At 46.0% G+C, this 22,752-nt stretch overlaps 1 protein-coding gene across 1 annotated transcript in view; it reads left to right on the plus strand.

Annotated features, from left to right (window-relative positions):
* Positions 1 to 22,752, plus strand: part of LOC135199546 (condensin complex subunit 3-like) — a gene marked incomplete in the record, with an annotated part of 128,533 nt that overhangs the window by 18,994 nt on the left and 86,787 nt on the right. Inside the window, 10 exon segments of the mRNA XM_064227701.1 lie at positions 2,265 to 2,495; positions 2,979 to 3,207; positions 3,568 to 3,704; positions 4,614 to 4,972; positions 5,194 to 5,389; positions 5,950 to 6,174; positions 16,780 to 16,944; positions 17,647 to 17,889; positions 18,103 to 18,312; positions 19,510 to 19,642. Coding sequence (XP_064083771.1) covers positions 2,265 to 2,495; positions 2,979 to 3,207; positions 3,568 to 3,704; positions 4,614 to 4,972; positions 5,194 to 5,389; positions 5,950 to 6,174; positions 16,780 to 16,944; positions 17,647 to 17,889; positions 18,103 to 18,312; positions 19,510 to 19,642 — 2,128 coding nt within the window.

Raw genomic sequence — 22,752 nt, forward strand, 5'->3', positions numbered from 1 at the left:
AGCCACACGTCGAGCGGTACCACCGAGCAGTCCAGTCCCTACGTCTTCACGGCTGGCTGTTATCCACCATCTCTTGCGAACGAGAGGCTTTTCTCGTAGCGCAGCAACAGAGATGGCTGGAAACGTCCGTCAGTCCTCTGCAGCTGTGTACCAGGGGAAGTCGGCCGTCTTCTGTGGTTGGTGTCGTAGACGGGGTCTATCTCCTCTCAGAGCCACTCTTTAGCAGGTAGCGGATTTCCTCGTTTTTCTTCGCCGAGAGAAGCTCCTCTCAGTCCCCACAGTCAAAGGATACAGAGCCGCCTTGGCGCTCGTCCTGAAACTGAGGGGATTGGACATCTCGAACTCGTTCGAGATCTCCTTGCTCATGAGGAGCTTCGAAAGGTCTTGCCCACCCAGGGAACTCAGGCTCATTGCGTGGGATGTGACTCTCGTCCTTAGGAGTTTGACTCGAACGCCGTTCGAGCCACTCCGAGAGTCGTCAGACAGGGATCTGACCCTCAAGACCCTCTTCTTGCTGGCCCTGGCATCGGCGAAGAGAGTACGGGAACTTCATGGTCTTTCCCATGATGTACGACACTCCAGGGGATGGGGATCTGTGACGCTCGATTTCGTCCCGAACTTCGTTGCGAAGACTCAGAAACCGTCGATCCCTGACGACAGGTTCGAGTCGTTTCACGATTCCCTCCCTAATGGACTTCACCGATAATGATGCGGATGAGATGCTGCTTTGTCCTGGGAGGGCGCTACGACGCTATCTGAAGAGAACTCGACACCTCAGGCCTGAGTGTCGACGCCTCTTCGTTAGCACCGGGGTAACCAAGAAAGGAGTATCCAAGAACACTCTTTCATTCCGGCTGCGTGAGGTCATCAGGAGGGCGTATGAGGCTGATGGTAGTGACGACATCCGTACGTCCCGTCCGAGAGCTCACGAAGTCAGAAGTATTGGCCCCTCGTTGGCGTTTCGTAAGAACTTCTCCGTGGCGCAGGTACTGAAGGCAGGGGTCTGGTCTAGCCAGACTACCTTTACGTCCTTCTACCTTCGGGATATTGCCCACAGGTCCTTGGATACCTTTTCCTTGGGACCCGTGGTGGCTGCTCAACAAGTTGTGTAGCAAACCCAGACCCTCGCAGGCTGAAACAGCATCGAGTCCTGGTGTGACTGTGGGGATGGATGTGGAATGAGTGAGTGACTGGCTCCCTCTTCCCGTCTTTTCCTCCTCCTCTACCTATGGGCAGAGGGCCACGGTCGTCACTACGCTGGATGAGGACGAGATGCAGGTGAGCTATATGACAGAGCCCCATCCTATCCCTTTCACTAGGGATGGGAGCAGAATATCCACCACTTCCTCCTACAAGGGGGGGGAAGTGGATGCCTACAGGAGTCAAATCCATGACTTTATATTTGCTCCTGTACAGGAACAAGTTCTTACATTGCTGGTACGAAGAGATACGCTTGCCTCTCTCTTAGTACTCGGTCCAGAGGTCTGACCATTGATCCTGCGGTGCACACCCCGATCAATCGGACAGAGGCTTGGATCCCTCCCTCGCTCTTACGACCAGGGAGGCTTCCAAGGTTGGGCGAACACCAGTCTGTTCACAAAAGACTCAGATTCCACCCACCAAGAAGTGAGTCTTCCTATTGTAAAAGGACCGAAGGTTTGTATGCCGTGTCGGAACAAATGACAATTTGTCCAAAATTGCATTTTTCCTAACTATACAAACCTGAGGTCCTTTTACAATAGGAAGGTACTAGCGGCAGCTGGATAGGTCGTAAGCTTTCGAACAAGGGGTTCGGTAGTTAACTGCGTGTCCGACAGGCGCGCGCGCGCGACTGGTAGGTAAACAAATCACTTTTGCTTTTGGCCCAAGCAAAAACTGCAGAGTGAGGGGTGGCATGAGGTGGGGCTATGTGTAAAAGGACCTCAGGTTTGTATAGTTAGGAAAAATGCAATTTTGGACAAATTGTCATTTTAATCATTTTTACAAAATTTCTCGTAGGTATTAAATACAATATCTTTGTGTCCTGTTTTGTTTCATAAATGTTGTCATTAGGAATTATGAGGAAGGATTCTGAGTTTAAGTTGTATGTAGTAGGTAGATCACTGAAGGGTTTTCTAATGAATCCTAGCTACTTTTTCTGTACAATTAGTTAGAAATGATTTTTGTCATAAGAGTAATGTTATCCAGTACCAATAGCCCCTCTAAGATATAAACATCTATCCCATACCTTTATTGTAATCTGCATTCGTTTTTTTCATTTACAGAGTGACCTTAATACTTTTGTGGCTGATTTTACAAATTTATTGAAAAAAAGTTTAATTCATGGAGATAAACAGCCAGCCGTGGAACGAACGCTGAACTTTGTTGCCAAGTTTGCCACAATGAAGAAAGAGGAGTCAAACAACAAAGAAAATGCTAAGAAAGGAGATGAGGAAGAGGATGAGGAAGATGAAGCAGACATATTTCTGGTTCGCTTGATTGAATTTCTTCTCAATGTGAGTAGATTGCTACGTATTTTAACTCCATGGATTTTTTTTTTTCTTTTACCCTGTTCTTTTGCGGCAATGATTATTTCAATTTTCTTACTGGCAATCTCTGACTCGCCATTACTCGCTGCTATTGATCTTTTTCTCCTACTAAGGGCTCAAAGGGGTTTATAACCTCACATGTTAACCTTTCATTTCCCTCCTTCACACATTACATCTCATTTTCATATCCATATGATTGTAATAAAGGTGCATATTCATATCCTAAATTCACTTTTCCCATGCAAATATTCTAAATGACCTATGGGCTGCTCTATGAGCGAGAGCCTGTGCTGGCATAAGGCCAGCTTAATCTTGAACAACAATAACAACATGATAGGTGGCTTGATTTTGTAGGGTTTTGCTGAGATGACATTTGCTTTACTTTTTTAGTTAAAGGTTCATGTTTTATTGATTGGCTACTTCTCGTAATGCTTTTTTGTTTACTTTTAGAGCCATGAAGCAAATAGCCAGGCCGTTCGATTTCGTGTTTGTCAGCTCATCAACAAGATTTTGAATAACATGGGAGAAGAGGCTGTGATTGACGACGAGTTATACAGCAGCATTTACGATACGATGCTTCAGCGACTGCAAGACAAGGTCGCCTCCGTGAGAGTGCAGGCTGTGCTTGCTCTTGCTCGGTTGCAGGATCCCCGAAACAAGGCTTGTCCAGTTATTAAAGGTAAGCATTAGGTACATTATGCTTATACAGAGAACCCCCTGTATTTGCGAACTCTTGCATTTATAGTAACTGTGCTACATTTCAAGTTATCATTAAGCTTTTATGTCAGCCTTATCCTTTATAGGGTTTAATAGCCTTATCCTATATAGGGTTTAATAGCCTTATCTTTTATAGGGTTTAATGTGAATTGAGTTCTTTTCATTCCCTGTTGCCCTGTGTCAATATTACCAGAATCTCCATCTGGTTTAGGGCTTCTCGGTCGTCCATCAGGCCTTCATCCTGTCACTTTCCTACCTAACTGTACCTCAGCCGTTCACAGCATTGCATCGTTATCCTTGACAAGTGTGTTTGTTTCTTCAGCTTACAGGTATCATCTTTCTATGGACCCCAATCATGATGTACGCCGAGCTGTCTTGTCAGGTATAGCCATAACGTTTCAGACGTTGCCAGATGTTCTGGAGCGCACGAGGGACGTAAACGACGTTGTAAGGCGGGAGGTATGTTTCTCAAAGCACATCATTGGTATACGGGCAGACCCTGGTTAGTGGCGACTCGGTTAATGACGACCTGTGGCTATTTATGACACCATAACGAGCCAAGTTTCGGTTATCGGCACCATAAGGTGCTGATAATCGAGTTATGGTGTCATAACATACCTAACAGGCGCCATAAACTGCTGAGTTTCGGTTAATGGCGGTTGTCGCTTAGCACCCAACCGAGAAGAGAATCGAGGTTTACCTATATTTGATTAGTAAATATGAAATTTTTTTCAATCACTTTTGGAACAAAATTGAGAATATTACAGCAAGGATTGACAATCCTCATGGTATGCCTGCAACTTAATGATTGGTATGTCCCTCATGTAAACCAATAGCCATTACACTTAGGCCTTTGCCATGTGATCCAAAGCAAGCTCTTTGAAGACTAGTAGTTGCTATGGGTTATGCAGACAGACATGCTAAGGTTGCTTGGAAAAATCAGGACTTTTATAGATCATTTTATTCCAAAGTAGTACATTTAGAAGCTCAGATCCAAAAGAAAGTACACATAGACATGACATTTGTCACAGTAATGCAGTTTGCCATTGTGTAAATGGAACGTGAGGTTTAATGTGTAATTTTTAGCATTATGTATGTCTCACTTTAAAGGAAATTTTACTGGTTTGCTTTCTTCCATGCCACATTTTTCTTCCGAATATCTTTAGTATTATTAGTTGAGTTCTTTGTGTGTTAAATACAGCATAGGATAAATCTGTAAAGCTGCATCATGGTTTTAAGGGGATGTTTTGAAATTCAGTGAAGCGTTTCCATTGCATCCTCTAAAGGAGTTCTTATGAGTACTATGACTTCTGCTACTTTCAGTTGAAATTGGTTTTGACATTTTTTCACATTCGTAATATTTTCCAGGCCTTCAAAGTGCTAGCACAGAAGGTGCACATTAGATCTCTGACTATTGCCCAGAGAGTTCGTTTGATATCAGAAGGGCTCAAGGATCGTTGTGAAGCAGTGCGCAAGGCCGTGGAAAAGTGTCTGATTCAATCATGGTTACGCATGGTTAACTGCAACGTCCTGGAATTTTTATCGTGTTTGGACGTCGAAGCATCTGTCGCCGAAGCAGAGTTGGCTCTGAAGACATTATTCAGAGACAACTCTTTTGCGGACATGTCTGAAAATTTTGGACTTGACGTCAACAAGCGCATCATTGATTACAGTGCCCTTCGCCCCGAGTCAGCGCTGTACTGGAGGTGTTTCACTCAACATCTCAGGTATGGACACCATTATATGCTAAAGAAATGAGGATCTTTTTTATGTTTAACTGAAGAAGATGTTAATTTAACCACAGTGTAATAATAATTAGTGTTATGTAGTATCTTTCATCTTCAAAAACGTTTGAAATGTAATTGGTATTTTGATGGTGAGATACAGGATTTTAGTTGTTTATTTAATACTCATATATATATTCTAAAGTTTTCTAGTGCATTTTCAGAAATGAAGGCTTAGAAGAAGCTTTGGAAACTATAATCCCGGAGTTGACCGTGTTTAGCAGTTATGTTCACGATTATGCCACTATGGAATTGAAGGATACTGGAGATGAGCAGGAAACAGCTGTCCTTCTAATGGAGAGAGAATTTGTGATGACTCAGTTGATAACCATGACAATGCTCTACGATCTAAGTGACGAGGTAAAGTGGTTTTTGTTCATTTGAGCTTTTGATGGATCTATATTATGTCACCCAACCATATGAAATTTTGTTTTTCATGATTTAGAACTTAAGGAATTTGCAACTCTGGTGATTATGCCCCATACTGCTGCTGACTATGTCCTCAATGTAGCTGCAGACAATACTAAAAGTTCTTAATAGTGTCCCTTCGTCCCCCAGACTACTTTGATTTCTGCCCTTTACTTGTCATCTTTATTCCATTAGGTTCCTTCTATATTAGGTGTTAAGCTTGTTTTACTTTCTTACACTAAAGTACTCACCTCTGTACCAAAACAAATCCTTCTGTTGAGCCTACAAGAGTAGTATAGAAATGGGACTTGGTAGTCCTATTCAACTAATTTTTGATGCTATTAATTACTGAAAGAGGTGATGTTTTTCAAGGATGTTTCTTAAGTATGCAGGGTTCTCAGAAGGTGAAAGAAATATCAGATACAAAGACATTTTAAATATTAGTTAATCAGGTTTTAATTTTTTCCCTTTTATACCAGAAACTTCTATTCTGATTTCGATCTTGATTTTAGGTTGGTCGTCGTTCACTGGATAAGCTAGTGAGAACTCTGTTGGTCAGTGACAAAATTGAAGAGGCATTGATTAAGGAACTAGTGGAAGTGTTTGGCAAACTTCACCCTCCAACTACCAGAGTGAACCAACTAGCAGAAATTATATCTGAAATTCGAGAACCAGCAACAAAAACTGTTGTTGTTCTGCCGGTTAGTGATGAGGAACAGAGGAAGAATAAGATTCAGGTAAGATCTTGGATGGGTAAGGTAAACAGATCTGTTTGAACTAGTTTATGTATTTATGTTTTTTTAAAGTGTTCTTGTTACACTTTAATTGTAACAAATAAAACTGTAATGCCAGAATCACCAAATTATGAATACTATTAGGAATGTTTTGTAGTCTTCAACATGAATTCTAGTTTGCATTTTGGAATGGGTGTTAGGTAATGTGTAAAGTTTTATTATGTCATAGAGGTTTTAAATCAGGAATGAAGGAAGTTGGGACTGTATCATTGTAAAGTACTATTTCATAGCTTTTCAGAGGATTCTGATATGTCTCATGAAATACTGGCAATAAGTGGTTAAATTTCAGAAATTAGATATAACTAGAATTAGTAAGTAATATACGCACTGCTCTCTCTCTCTCTCTCTCTCTCTCTCTCTCTCTCTCTCTCTCTCTCTCTCTCTCTCTCTCTCTCTCTCTCTGTACACATACAAGATGCAAACCCACTCTGCTAAAAATACAGAATCATAATAGTCCATGGTTACTCAACCACATTGCTTCTTGCTTCTGTTATTTCTGAAAACCAACTCTTGGAGGTCGAGGAGGTAGATAATATAAAAGAATGTTCTTCTGAAATACACACAAACACCAGCAAGTAGCTGGCAGAATTAACCCTTATCAAATAAATGGATCCCTTATTGTATCACGAACAGATTTGATTACGCATATCCAGTTTTTGGTCCAAGGTCTGAACCACAGCTAGGGACTTAAAATACTTCATTCGACACTCCTGAATACAATGGGGCCTCGCTTAGTCGCGGATCAGCAATCACGGATTCAGTTAATCACGGATTTTTCCTTGGACCACTTCTCAGTCTATATATCGCTGGTATGAATCACAGCATCGCAGGCTAGCCGGTGGTAGGCTAAGCCTCGTCCGGTTCCGATAACCAACAAATGCATGAGCAGATTCACATTATGATATTAACTGACAGTAAAGGTGATAAAACCATTCTCACCTTATATATTATTGGCATATCTTCATAATATATAGCCTATTCATGGAATAATTCCACGTCATTGACATCAACTTGTAGTTGAGCGGCCAGCAGAAATGTAAACATTGAGTTACACTTCACAGTACCTTTGTCATTCTTAACCTTTTAGAAATGTTAATAGTAGTAGTTTAATTACAGTAGTAATAACATTTAGGAAAACATAAATTTTCAATTCGAACTTCATTATTGTTTTGGTATAACGTAATCAACTTCTCTGAACACTGCAGTCATACAAACGATAATTGTCATAGATTATCGTATGTTGTTTGCATTTGGCGACGAAGCGTAAACGTAATAAAACCATTTTTACCTTACATATTATTGTCATATATTCATAATAAAATGCAAATCTTATATTTGTTCCGATACGTAATACAAACCCTCGGTCCTTTAACAATAGGAAGGTAACTAGCGGCAGCTGGGACGGTCGTAAGCTTCGAACAAGGGGAGAACGGTAGTTAACTGCTTGTCCGATCGTGCGCGCGCCCGCGCGCCCGAGAGGTGAAGAATCACTTTTGCTTTCGGCCGCGGGTGTGAAGGACGTGTTCGTCATCGCTCTCTGCCCGCTTCATCGTCGTATGCTTTGTTTATATTGTGTTTTCTACTAATGGTTTGGTTTGACTTGAAAATGAAACTGTAAGTACACTGTTTTCATTTTCATTACTTAATTATGAATCAACATGGAGCTATCGCCGTAGAGACGGCGATTTCCGCTCTTTTCAGGAATTGAACCCTTGAATTATGTCTCGGTGCCGAGGGCGGGCGCACTCGCGCCGAGTCATGTATTTTGGGCGAAAGTGTGTAATTGAAAGATGTAAGTACTCTTTTTCATTATATTTTTGCCCTGTGCGTTCGTTGCCGAGAGCTTGATTGCGCTCGGCAAGAGCCTCTTATTTTGTATGATAGAATGCAATGAAAGTGGATTCGCAATGCAGTTTTCTTTTCACATTTTCATTTATTAATTGCATCAAATTTAATTTTGGATCAATTTCCGCTCTTACCCGGGAATTAATCCTTACGATTTATTGCTGTGAAAGTGAAAATAGCAAGTGCAGTATTGTTCATTTTCATATTATTTATGATAGCATCATATTATTATGGATCAAGTTTCCGCTCTTACCGGGAATTGATTTTTCCCTCTTTAAGTTCTATGAAGTGAATCGCAAGTGCAGTATTCTGTTTCATTTTCATATTACTTTTCACTGCTGTGCGGGGGTAGGGGTAGGGAAGCGAAGGTCTGCCAGGAAGTCGTCGGAAAGCTCTCCCGCGACTCCCTTGGTATCCGATTCTTCGTCTTCTTTCCTGCCCCCCCGCTCAGCTTCCTCGTATTTTGTTTTGTTTTTTTGGGGTCTTCCTTCCGTTCGGGGTGGGGCATGTCTCCCCCCCGTGCGTGAGGGAACCCCTCTTACTAATCTGTCTGTGCTACCGCAGGTGCTACAGCCGTGGGAGACGACCTTGGACAGGTATGGACCACTGCGGCTGCAGGGCGTGCCTAGCATCCACGATCTGCTGCAGAGTCTAGCGAGGTCTGGGGCGGTGACCTTGGAGTGGTCTCCACTACAACCTTCACGGCCGCTTATGCTGCTTCCCCCCGCTGGTCTACACTCCCCATGCTGTGTCGGTGAACGCCGTCTGGCCGCTTCTAGGGCCGGTCGCCGCCGTACCGAGGAGGGGTATGCCGCCGCCGCCTGTGTTTTCTTTTCTTTGTGTTGCCTGCCCCAGACTTTCGCTGTTCCAGCAGCTCGCCCCTGGACCGGCCGCCAGTACCACGCTGGTGCCGATGATTTACGAGGCGATGGCTGGGCCTGTCCGCCCTACCTGTCGCTGATGTGGTTCCCGCTACTGGCTTGGCTGTCCCTTCTGTGTTTACCGCTGCCGCTGTTCCTGCCGCTCCTGAGCTGGTTGCTGTTCCTGTCGCTCCTGGTTCCTGCGCCTGTCCATGCTGGTCCTGCCCATGGTGTGTCTTCCCCAGTCCCAGGTCCTTCCGGACAGGTGCAGTCGGGCCGTGTTGCTTCGGCAATAGGCCCGACTCCGGCCTGGATGGAGGACCTGACGACTGTCCTGCGTGAGCTGACGAAGAAGAGGGAGGTGTCATCTTCGTCTTCGTCTGTTGCTGCCTCTTCCCCTTCGACTTCTAAGGCCCATAAGCCGAAGAAGAAGAAGGCTGCCTTCCCCCCCTAAGAAGTCTCCTTCGGGAACTTCTAAGGGCCCGTCCCACCCCGGTGGGACGGGGGGTCCTTCTGCTGGTCCTCCTTGCTCCTTCGGGAGCGGGGCCCGTCTCCCCTTCCGTAAGGAGATAGACGGGGACCAGAGGAGTATCGGTTAGCTCTGGTACTTCCTCGCCTGGTGCTAGCGGCGATGCCGCTACGCCAGGTTCCGGCTCGGTCTCTCGTTCGCGGGAGATCCCGAGTGTACGCTCTCCCTCGGGAGACCGTGCAGCCAAAGTTTCGGCGCCAGAGTTCGCTCGGCGCCAAGACCACGGCACGGAGCAGAAGGCTGGCGAGAACCGCTCAGGTGACTCTCGCCAGGCCAGCGGCCGCTCTTGCAGCGACCAGCTGGTAACCGGGTTTTGTTATTCCCCCACCTAAGAAGACTCCTTCGGGAACTTCGAAGGGCTCGTCACATTCCGGTGTGACGGGGGGGTTCTTCTGCTGGTCTCCTGTTCCTTCGGGAACGGGGACCCGTCTCCCCTTCTGAGAAGAAGAAGAAGACGGGGACCAAGGGTGTGCTGGCTACCGCTGGTACACCCTCCCGCCTGGTCTTGGCAGCTCTGCTGCTAAGCCAGGTACCGGCTCGGTTTCTCGTCCGCGAGAAGTTCCGAGTGTACGATCTCCTTCGGGTGACCCGTGCAGCCAAAGTTTAAGACGCCTGAGTTCGCTCAGCGTCATGACCGAGGCACGGAGCAGAAGACTGACGAGAGCCGCTCAGGTGACTCTCGCCAGGCCAGCGGCCGCTCTCGCAGCGACCAGCCGGTACCTCGGTGGACGTGACGGTCTCTGACCGGCCACCCGGGTTGAGGCTGGGAAGAGGTCCCCCAGGTCCCCTCGTCCGACGGTACCAGCCTCGGCTGGGTACCAGCGGTTTGACGTGCCGCGAGGACGCTCACCAATGGGTCTCACGGCGAAAGCGAGCTCTGCAGGTCACCTGACCGCCGCTCCCACAGGGACCGGGCGGATACGGTGACCAGCAGCAGCTCGTCTGACGCACGGGACCGGGGTCGACGTGCTCAGTTGAGCCGCTCGCCACAGGTGAGCGGCACGGCCAGGCCTGCAGATCGATCCCCACCGCGGGTTGGTGACGGCTGCAGCCCCCCACGTACGCTGGTCCTGCCAGCGAGCGGGGGTGGGGGGAGCGTCAGGTCTGTCTCTCCACTACCTTCAACTTCCTCGGGCTACACCGGGGAAGAGCGAGGTAGCTAGGAGTGATACGTGAGAGGTGCGCCGCTCACGATCCCGTCACGACGCCGCACGTGCCACGTATGGTCTTAGGACCAACCAGGACGTACGCGCAAGTGATTGGAGGCGACCGTCAGGGGGAGAGGGGGTAGCGTCAGTTCTGTCTCTCCGATACCTTCAACTTCCTCGGCATACGCCAGGAAGAGCGAGGTATATAGGAGTGATCGTGAGAGATGCGCCGCTCACGATCCCGTCACGACGCCGCACGTGCCAGGTTGGTCTTAGGACCAACCAGGACGTACGCGCAAGTGATTGGAGGCAACCGTCAGGGATACTGTTGCTGGTCCTTCTTCTGAAGGAGGAGGGTCCTGGGAGCTGCTCTTGTTGGAGGGACTGGACGGTCCTACTCCTCAAGACGCTTGTTAAAACTTCCCGAGATTCAGAGTAACTTTACCCAGGTTATTGCACTGATTCGTCAGCACAACGACCGGGGCCGGGGGGGAAGGATCGCCGCTCCCACCAGCAGAGCCCATGTCCTCTGCTCGAGTCGTTTTGGGCCCGAGAGGGAACCCAACAAAAACCGACGGTGGGTATGCCGCGATCGGAGCTTGCCTATTCTGTCTTGAACCAGAGTCTCTCGTCTCCGGACAAGAAGGCTCTCTCAGTTCTGGCCGGTCGATCAAGCTACTTCCACCTCCTCTACGGCGACAGCGGCGTTTCTACGTGTCTTCGGACACCGTATTTAATACTCTTCGGTCCTCCTAGAGGTTTCGACCTCGACGAGGACTGGAATGAGTCGGAGGACGGTATCGGCTCTCTCCTGTCAGGTGTCGATCAGCCCCACCCAGACGACGTTCACAGTGGCGGCAGACCCTTACCTACAGTGAGAGTTCGTAACCCTCCTCGGGGAAAACGTTTTCTCCTGACGATACGTTTTCCCAGACTCTGAGAGGCCATCGCCGCAAGGCGATGGCTGCTCCTACTCTTCTCCAACTGCTAGTTCCACTGGGAAGGCGAGCGAGTATCCAATTCCTCCCCCATTCCCTCTCTCCTTACGGCTACGAGGGAAAGGGGAAGGATCCTACAGAGATTTCTCTGTAGGTCCCACGTTGGGGACTGCGCTACCAGGGGGGACCTTCGGGTCCTACCTGACGTAAGCCCCGGTCGTTGAGGAGGGATCCTGCCCCATTCTCGATTTCTACGGGAATCGAGAGGACCACCAGCCGATATCGTTTGACGAATTCGGTCTGCTTAGAATTCTACGGAATTTCTAGCGCATTCAGAGTGTTAGAGTTCTTACGATCTCCAAACACTTAGGCGAGACCACGGTCCAAAGTGAGCGAGAACGAGAATCCCCGATATTTACACGATAATCGGGAACCTCGCCTATGCTCGAATTCCTGGAATTTCTAGCATTAGGAAGAAGACTGCTGCTGAAAGAAGACTATCTCACAGTAGGCGACCAACCTGGAATAGAGAAGAACGGACGGGAATATCCAGTTTGGCTGGAACTATCGTCTTAGTATTCTGTTCACCATTGAAGCTTTCCTTCGAGGAAGACTTCTCCTTCACTCTCTTTAATAGAGAACGAAGGTGGTCGATCTCCAAATCCTTATTTTGTTTTCTTGAAGGAAAGAATTTAGGATGGAGATCGTTGTTCAGAATCCTACAAATATACTACGTATATTAACCTCGCGACATGATTCTGCTAAGCAGTTGAATGGTCCCCCCGAGGGTAGCGCATATCCTTGGTTATTCCCTACGGATTGCGACTTAGACGAAAAGTATTCTAATTGAACTGCAACCCCGGGTTGCCTGCAACCTCCCAGGAGTTTCCAGTTTCAATTTTATTTTTATACTTATGGTGTTGTCACAACAACACCATTTAAGCTTTTATATTTACCGAAATTCGTTTCGCTTAAATATAATTGCTCGAGCATATCTTTTTATGCTCGGTGGTTCTAGCCGAACGCATTCCTTCGTGGAAAGGATTACTTGGCAACTCAGATGACGAGTCAGCGACAGCTACTGCGTATTGAATTGCCCGAGGCATTTCAGTATCAGCTGCCGCTTTGAGATAGACGGTTGTTTATGTCTTTCTCACCTGCTTTGATTGAATAACAACCGTATCTCTGCCCAACAATCACGGACTTAAGTCTCTGATTAACGGGGATTCTCGCATACATGAATGACCATCTACTGCTGAGAAACGCTAGTATTCATCGTCTTCGGTATTGCGAGAATTTTAAACAGAGATATCTATTCGACTCTCATCTTTCTGTTTACCGCACGGTAACAGAATTCTGTAATAGGTACTCTTGCTGCATCGTATTCCCGATAATGCGAATGATTTTTGCGGAATCTGAGTTTGTCCTCAAAATATCTTGTATTCGAGGTGTACAATTGTTCATTGTTCACCCCGGATTAGCAGATGTATTTGAAAGACATCGCCTACTCCCACACCTGCCGAGCTCTACTTCCAAACCGTTTTCAGCCTATATTCCCATGAGAAGCAGTTCTTCAAGCGGCTCTCCCCTGTGTTTCATTACTGAAGAACGCCCCGCTTTCATTGCACAACGGACAGCAATGAAATGGCGGTTAGCGTTTTCAGTCATTTGTAAGCACAGGTTTAGAATCTTGAGATTCCTTCTCTCGATTCAGCTGGAAGACGTAGGTTGCATTCATTGCCTACCTTCGTCTTCAACGTCACATAGTGTTGTTTCTCCTTAAGCTGAGATTCAACGTCTATGAGATTTTCTTGCCATCAGGGACCTCGGTCTTTTGAAGGCAATTGACTTTCGCCTTTTGAGCTTATGCATTAAGAGAATCATCGCCGCGCCGTCCGGCATCGGTGACTAACAAATATTTTTATTTGTTTGGTCTCTCAGCATAACTCTTTAAAGGGCGAAGGTCACGTGACTTACCCGGATGCTTGGACAACTTGCCTCTACTGATTCCGAACCAGTCAGTCGGCAGCTGTCAGAGCGCCCGAGTCAGTTACGAACTATGCTATGGACTTAGTTCAGGTTGGTTCTTTAGAGCAATCATTACTTCGTCTAAATAGCTTGTCAGTATGAGTACTGGTACATAACCAAAGTCGAGAAGAGGGATAGGTCATACGACTATTCCCTTCTTTTCGTCTTAGGTAACTGCATGACTTCTCTTGAGAAGTCAAGCACAAAGGGATGGGGATTTGTGACGCTCGATTTCGTACCGATCTTCGTAGCGAAGACTCAGAACCCTTCAGTAACTGACGATTGGTTTCGAGTCCTTCACAATACCCATCCCTAATGGACGTCACCAGCCTCCGATACGGAAGGCTATGCTGCTTTGTCCTGTGAAGGTGCGACGGAGCTGTCTGAAAGAAAACTCGACACCCAGGATGAGTGTGGACGCCTCTTCATCATTCTCTCGCGTTCCGCAAGAACTTCTCCGTGGCGCAGGTAATGGCAGGCGGCCTGGTCCAACCGGACCGCATGCACCTCCTTCTACCTTCAGGATATTGCCCACAGTTCCTTGGATCTTTTTCCTTGGGAACCGTGGTGGTTGCTCAACACGTTGTGTAGTTAACCCCAGATACCCTCGCAGGCTGAACAGCATCGAGTCCTGGTGTGACCGTAAGAATGGATGTAGGAATGAGAGTGTGACTGGCTCCTCTTCCCCATTCTCTTTTTCTTCCCTCTACCTTTGGGTAGAGGGACACGGTCGTCACCCTGCTGGGTAAGGACGAGATGCAGGTGAGCTACTCAATAGAGCACCATCCTATCCCTTTCAGTAGGGATAGGAGTAAAATATCCACCACTTCCTCCAACAAGGGAAGGGAGGAAGTGGATGCCAAATTGAGACAAACCCATCATTTTATGATTGTCTCTTGCAAACAGGAACAAGTTCTTGCTTGCTGGTACGAAGAGATACCGCTTTGCCTCTCTCTTAGTACTTGGCCCAGAGGTCTGACCATTGATCCTGCGGTGCACACACCCGATCAATCGGACAGAGGTTTGGACTCCCTCCCTTGCTCTTTTCTTACGACCAGGGAGGCACTCCAGGGTTGGACGAACACCAGTCTGTTCACCAAAAAGACTCAGATTCCTCCCACCAAGAAGTGAGTCTTCCTATTGTTAAAGGACCGAGGGTTTGTATTACGTATCGGAACAAATGACAATTTGTCGAAAATTGCATTTTTCCTAACTATACAAACCTGAGGTCCTTTACATATAGTCCCACCTCATGCCACCCCTCACTCTGCAACTTTTTGCATGGGCCTAAAAGCAAAAGTGATTCTTCACCTCTCGGCGCGCGGGCGGGCGCGCACACGATCGGACAAGCAGTTAACTACCGTTCTCCCCTTGTTCGAAGCTTACGACCGTCCCAGCTGCGCTAGTTACCTTCCTATTGTTAAAGGACCTCAGGTTTGTATAGTTAGGAAAAATGCAATTTTCGACAAATTGTCATATTATTGGTATATCTACATAATAAAAAGCCTCTTCAAGGAATAATTCCTTGGGGAATCCATTTTTCAAAAGACAAAAATACACTTTACATGTTTACAGTATACAATAAACAATGATTACTTTATTTTGATGTGATTACATTAATATTACAGTATGGTACTCTAAGCAGTACAGTAACTATTTTTTATCATAAATGTATATTCATTCACGAAAAAAATACCGTTCTACAAAGTACCGATGTATTTTTACGTAAGTATCCTCTAAACTCTGTCATAAATCACTTTACTTACTTTTTTTGTGAAGCCCAAATGCTACGTATATTCCGGAAAATAACGAAATCGACGAATTTTATTCATAGACCAAGATTCACTAATTACTGTTTTCTTCTTCTTTCATGACTAAATGCATTTTTAGAATAAAACTCATTCACAAATTTTCAAATACTATGAATGTAAATAGCAAATCTCTCTCTCTCTCTCTCATCACTTACAGAAAAAAAACTATAATACTGATCTATTATTATCGTAATAAAAAGACCAAGATGGTCCCCGAAAGAATAAAAATATGTGTTGCCATATTTTTAGTCTTTCTGTGATTTACGAAACTGTGCTTCAATACAACTTTTATAGTTGACTCATTGATTATCACATATTATAATAGTATACAAGAGAATATCTTATCACTGTCCATGTTTCATTTCTTATAAAATATTTAAAATACAAATTTCATTGTTATTCTCGAGCTAAGATAGTCAACTGTACTCTAGTCCTAAGCTGCTCTCTCAAGCTATTCTCGTCCTAAGCTGCTATCTCAAGCTATTCAAGTTACTCTCGTCACAAGCTGCTCTCTCTCTCTCTCTCTCTCTCTCTCTCTCTCTCTCTCTCTCTCTCTCTCTCTCTCTCTCTCTCTCTCTCTCTCGCTCTCAATGAAAATATGAATTACTGTATCATAATATCATAACAAACTATTAGTACAAAGTTAATAATAATAATAATTCCATTAATAAATTCGTTTCTTTTAGGCAACTAAATTGTTTTCCAAAATAATTCTTCGGTAATAAACGTCCATCAGCTGATTCTAAACGTAAACAAAAGACAAAACTAGATTTTAATTGCTGTATTTTGCTGTTTATACATTAATATTATAGTTGGGTGCTGTAATCATTACAGTAAATCATGTTTTTTTTTTATCATAAATATGTTCATTGACGAAATAGATTTACTATGTACTTTTAGTTTGGTGCAGCAGCCAAATCATGAAAATAGAAAGGAATTGTTAGGTAATTATAATTTTGTTTGCTGATCTGATGCAGGGGAAATTGAAGATAGGAAAGAATAACTTTGAAACTGTCTTGAATTTAGTTTAAGGTGATAGTTGAAGAAATATTTGGTGCTTGAACTAAAGTAGGCAGTTATAAACATTGAAATAGTGGTCTTGGGTGGGTTAATTATTAAAGTAGGCAGTTTTACAAAACGGTCAATTTTCCAGGGGGGTACCATGGATAACACGGGTATTTACTTATCATGGGGGGTTCTGGGCCCAAATATCCCCCGTGATTAATGAGGCCCTACTGTACTGTGAATAGTTTCAAAACGAACTAGAGAATGAAGTATATTCCAGTGTACTAATGGACAAAGCAGCCCTTTGCTCAGATTCAGTCAAAATAAAGATCTGGATGTATTTGTTTAACTTGGCTTTTAGAATATCTTTCCTTTTGCTCACAGGCAGCCAAATTAAAGGTCCGGATGAACCAGGTGCGCGAAGAGATTGAAGAGTGTGTGAGGGAACTGGATTTTGGCAAAGCACAAGTGCTGAAGGAGGAGCTGGAAGAACTGGAAACTGATCTCTCCCTCATCTCTTTGGATGAAATGACTACAGAAGAAGTGCCAGTATGTATTATATAATTTTTGAACTGTTCTTATCATTGACTTCAGTGTTTAGGAGGCTACTATCACACAAAATGAGGTGGGTGTAGCAGTGACGCAGATTCAATCATTGTTTGTGCATAACTGTGATAATTATCAAGTATATATTGGACATTATCTATGCTACCATATGCTATGCGAGCAGCACTTGGTATAGTACTTACAGAATTAGGGTTTTTACATTACAACATGTATTTTCCTCTTATAGTTTTAGATATAACACCTTTGATGTTAAAGTAAGCATTTATTAATAATTAAGGTTTGGCTCTTTAAGTGCTGTGTACCTGATGAAAATATGTACAGGCAGTCCCGGGGTTACGACGGGGGTTCCGTTCTTGAGATGCGTTGTAAGCCAAAAATCGTCGTAAGCTGGAACATCGTCAAAAATCCTAAGAAAACCTTACTTTTAATGCTTTGGGTGCATTAAAAACTATGTAAACTGCATTCTTATTGCATTTTTCATTAAAAAAAACTTCAAATATTGATTATATTGCATTTTTGGTGTCATATTTCTTGTGCCAGATGAGCTTTGTAGGCGTCGTAACCCTGGAAATAATTTCTGATGAATATAATTGAAAAGCGCCTTAGCCTCGGAACTTTGTAAGCCAAACCCGTCGTAACCCCCAGGGGACTGCCTGTATATCTAATTCCTCCGTGGCATCTTAGGTACAAGAAGAGCGCACAGATCCGACCACCTTGAGTAAATGCTTGATGATAGTGTGCCACATGACCGAAAATCCAGACATCTCGGCAATGACTCCCACACTTCATTCCCTCAACGAGCATCTCATTTTACCCTGCCTTCGTTCAGAAGATCCTGTCGTGAGAAATCAAGGAGTTAAAGCCTTAGGCCTTCTATGCTTGATATCTGGTGATCTTGCCAAGCAACACCTAGTTTTGTTTTTGCAGGTATGTTGTAAATACTTGTATGGTAGTAGTATTTGCATTTTGTAATTAACAAGAGTGATGATGGTTCTCAGTTGTGGAATTTTCAGCTTTCTTGATGCTTATAGTGTTAGGTTAGGTTTTTAATGTTGAATGTCAAAACATTTTGTTGAGTTTTATACAATGCTTTTTTCCCAATGTTCCTTGTCAGAAAATACACTCAGTGTTTTGTAACAGATCTCAAGAATAGATGTAGAGCAAATTCAGTTGACTGCTCTCCATTGCATGTTGGACCTCCTTCTTTTGTATGGGTTAGAAGAATTCACAGAGGCTGCAGAGGACATAAATGAAGTAAATGATGCCACACTGCTGCGTGACTCAAAAACCAAGGCAACAAATGAAGAGGAGGAGGAAGAAGGTGGTGTGATTATATCAGCTCTTTGTCAAGTATGTACTATTCTGCTTTTTGTTTTTGTAACCTCACGCCATCGAGACCATTTTTTTCGAGTCAGACATGATATGAGTGGTTTCTACTCTCATCTACACTCATTTAACACCTTGGGCCTGAATACTGGTCTGTGTTCTTCAACCTTCATGCCTAATGCTTTGCTGACTAACTGGTTCTCCATCCTTGCTCATTTATGTCGAGAACATCATTCTAAGATATTCTGTTTTAGCTTCTAGACACTACATTTCTTTGGTACTTTCTCATTTGTAATGAGATCTTTGCACTGTAGGCTATGAATATTGACATTCAGTGGTATGACCACTGAATGTCAACAGTGTGGTACAGTTGTTATGTGGCCAACATGAGTCTTGGTTCTCCCCATTCCATTTCATCCTTGACATAACGACTTTGTTTTTCTTGCTGCTCTTTCAGTCTGTTTCACATTCCCGTGCATCCCTAAGTTAGCAAAATTGTTTACCTCTTCAAAGACCATCCCATTTACCATGTCATGACTCTCTTCCCTCTCTTCTGCATTTGCTCCTCTCATACATTTGGTATATCAGTAATCTCCCGGGCATTTTTTGACTGCTATTTAATTTCCTTCTGTTCCATGTAAGGTTTTACAGTATTAGTTTACATTGATTTTCAAGTCCTCTCTCTTCCCCTCTTGCTTCTTTAAACATTCCCAAACCTTTCTCAGATTCTAGTGTTAAAATTATGTCATCTGCTTATAACAGCTCCCCAGGGCTCCTATATGCTCTACTTTGTAGTTTCTCTATTATAGTAATTAAATAGCAAAGCAGGCAAGTCTGAGCCAAAATGGATGCTGCCTTTTATATCAGAGAGGTCTCTTATGCCTTAGGTCTTGTGTTACATTAGAGTAACAGCCTTAGTTTAAGAAATCTTTCTGGTACTCACTCCCTTTTTAAATCCATCTAAAATTTTTTTAATGTGCTCACTACCTTTCTAAGTCCCCATCTAGTTGTTTTCGTTGGCTTTCTGTAAAATGTTTCTTAAGATTCCCATATTTGTAGCATAATTTTTGGAATTTTACTTTTTTATTTTGTACATAGTTTTATCTTAGATTTCTGCAAAGTGAACCCTTGTATGGTAGGTTTTCTATCGCAGTGTTGTTTGAGGGTTTTATTTGTCTCCATTTTGAGTAAAATATATAATCCTGTATAACCACACGACAGATGATGGAGAGCGAAAATATAGAGGTACGTACACATGCTGCTGAGGGACTGTGCAAGTTGTTGCTAGCAAGCCGGATTACTTCTTCCAAACTTCTTTCACGTTTGATACTTATGTGGTATAATCCTGCAACAGGTAAGATCCCCTAAATGTCATCAGATAATTAAAAAATTCTGTATTTACATGTGGATCTTTAACTTCCTTTTATGATCATGAGGCTGTGACAGATTTATTTAACTAAGTAGGAACTGTAGCATCATTATGTAAGAGTTAAATTTTTTTGACAAAATGCTTTTTGAAGAGGAGAACCCTTTTGGTTTTACATTAGGGTGTATATATGTGTCAAGAAATTGAATTTAAATGTATATAAGATATATCATAAGTGTGTGGACTTTTCAGACTTTTTATTGTGTATAACTTACCATAATTTTGGAAGCTACAAACCTCAAAAGTTGCTAAGTACATATTTGTTCCGATACGTAATACAAACCCTCGGTCCTTTAACAATAGGAAGTAGCTAGCGGCAGCTGGAACGGTCGTAAGCTTCGAACAAGGGGAGAACGGTAGTTAACTGCTTGTCCGATCGTCGCGCGTTCCGCGCGACTGGGAGGTAAACAAATCACTTTTGCTTTCGGCCGTGTGTGGATAGGACGTGCTCGTCATCGCTCTGCCCGCTTTGTCGTTTGCTTTGAGTTTGAGTATTTGCCCTCTCTTTCTGTGTAATTCAGAGTGATTGTAAGTACTTTGCATTTCTTTTTGATCATTTATGATGAGTGAGGAAGAAATGGAGATTTCACCACGCCCCCCGGTCGCCCGTAGAGTGTGTCCCGGGCTGGAGGGGCGTAGATGTGGAGGATTCAGATCGTTTGTGGATGTAGATCCTCACGAGGTTTGTACTCGTTGTCGGGGGCGAGAGTGCTCCCGCAACGAGCCCTGTGTAACGTGTATGCATTGGTCCGAGGCGCAGTGGGTGCTTGTACGAGGGCAGGAAGAGACTTAGGCCGCCCAAGAAGTCATCGGAAAAAGTCCAGTGACTCCTTTGGTAAACGGACACTTCGTCCTCTCTCCTGCCCCCCGGCCAGCCCCCACGTTTCGCGCCTTCCCCTGCGGGGGGGGTAGCGGAGTCCTTCTCCTCTCTCGATCCGTCGAGTGTGGAGGAGGGCGCCCGCTACCCGGACGTCCAGTTGTACTCGGGGTCTTCCGTCCGCTCTGGGGTGGGGTTCTTCTCCCCCCAGGCGCGAGGAAGCCCCTCTAACTAACCCGACTGTTCTTGCTTCCGCAGGTGTGCCATCAGCGAAGGACGACCTGGACAGGTGTGGGAGTCGCTGGGACTGCAGGGGGTGCCGAGCATACAGGGGTTGATTCAGCGGTTGGCGGGGTCGGCAGTGGTTACTCAATGGTGGTGCGGTAACCACTACAACAACCACAATCTCGACACCAGCATATGAGATGCCACCGCACCTGGTGTATACACCACATATCAATGTCGGTAAACACCCACGGCTGCAATCCAGAAACCAATTCCTGCCGTGCCAAAGAGGACGGTGCCACCGCCACCTGGGTTCTTTGTATTGCCGACCCCGGACTTCCGCTGCCCAAAGAGTACCCCCCTGGACCTGCCGCCAGTGCCGAGGATGACGGTAGCTGCCGACAGGACGCCTGGCTCTCCTGTGGTACCTGCCGTGCCTGCCGTACCTGTTGCTGTTCCAGCCACTCATTCCCTTTCAGATCAGGTGCCTGCTGCTCATTCACTTTCAGATGTTCCTGCCGTTCCTGCTGTTCCTGGACCTGTTCCTGTTGTTCCTGCTGTTGGTGGTGCTGTCACAGTCTCAGGTCTTTCCGGACAGGTGCAGTCGGGCCCTGTTGCTTCGGCAACTGCCCCGGCTCCCTCCTGGATGGAAGACCTGACGTCTGTCCTGCGGAGCCTGGCGAAGAAGAAGAGGAAGAGGAAGAAGGTGTCGTCGTCGTCTTCGTCGCTTCTTCGTCGTCGCTGCTGCCTCTCCTTCCCCTTCGACTTCTAAGGCCAAACAGCCGAAGAAGAAGAAGGTTGCCTCCTCCCCCCTAAGAAGACTCCTTCGGGATCTTCAAGGGCCCGGCCTCAGGGAGCGGGGAAGCTCTTCGCGGTCCTCTGTTCCTTCGGGCGGGGCCGTCGCTTTCTGCAAAGAAGAAGTGAAGGGGACCAGAGGTCACCAGCCTGGCTGGTGCGTCCTCACCTGGTGCTAGCGGTTCTGCCGCTAAACCAGGTTCCGTCTCGGCCGCTGCTCGTTCGCGAGAAGCACCGAGTGGACGCTCTTCCAAAGAAGACCGTCCAGCCAAAGTTTTGACGCCCGAGCTCGCTCGCGCCTTCAAGACAGCGGCGCGGAGCAGAAGACTGGCGAGTCGTGCACACGACTCTCGCCCAGGCCAGGTGGACGCTCTCGCAGTGATCAAACTGGCTGCTCGGGCTGACGTGACGGTCGCTGACCAGCCACGGGTTGAGGCGGGAGAAAGGAGTCCCCGCGGCCGCCGGTACCAGCCACGGCTGGTACCAGCGGCTCGACGCGCCGAGAGACGCTGGCCGGTCTCGACGCGACAGAGAGCCTAGCAGGTCACCCGTCCGCCGCTCCCGATGGGACCGGGCGGAGACGGTGACCAGCGGCAGCTCGCCTGACGCTAGAGATCGGTCTCGACGTTCTCAGCCGAGCCAATCGCCCCAGGCGAGCGGCAAGGCTAGGCCTGCTGCTCGACCGTCACCGCGCGGGTTGACGATCAGCAGCAGCCCTCCACGCACGCTGGTCCTGCCAGCGAGCGAGGGGGGAGCGTCAGGTCTGCCTCTTCCCGTACCTTCAACCTCCTCGGGCTATACCGGGAGGAGCGAGGGTACCGAGGAGCGATCACGAGAGGTGCGCCGCTCGTGACCCAGCTATGACGCCGTACGGCTCAGGCACGGTTTTAGGACCGACCAGAACGTACGCGCAAGTAGTTGGAGGCGACCGTCAGGGTCTGTCGTGTTTCTCCTTCTGAAGGAGGAGTATCGCGGGGATATGCTCTTGCTGGAGGGACTGGACGGTCCTACTCCACAAGACGCAGTAACTCCCGAGATACAGAGGAACTTTGCAGAGGTCATTAAGCTGATGCGTCTGCATAATGACCTCGCGGAAAGGATCGCCGCTACCACCGGCAGAGCCCACGTCCGGCTCGAATCATTTTGGGGTCCCAAGAGGGAACCCAAAATGATGGTGGGGTTACCGCGATCTGAGCTTGCA

This window comes from Macrobrachium nipponense, chromosome 25, assembly GCF_015104395.2.
Source record: "Macrobrachium nipponense isolate FS-2020 chromosome 25, ASM1510439v2, whole genome shotgun sequence".
Taxonomy (NCBI): domain Eukaryota; kingdom Metazoa; phylum Arthropoda; class Malacostraca; order Decapoda; family Palaemonidae; genus Macrobrachium; species Macrobrachium nipponense.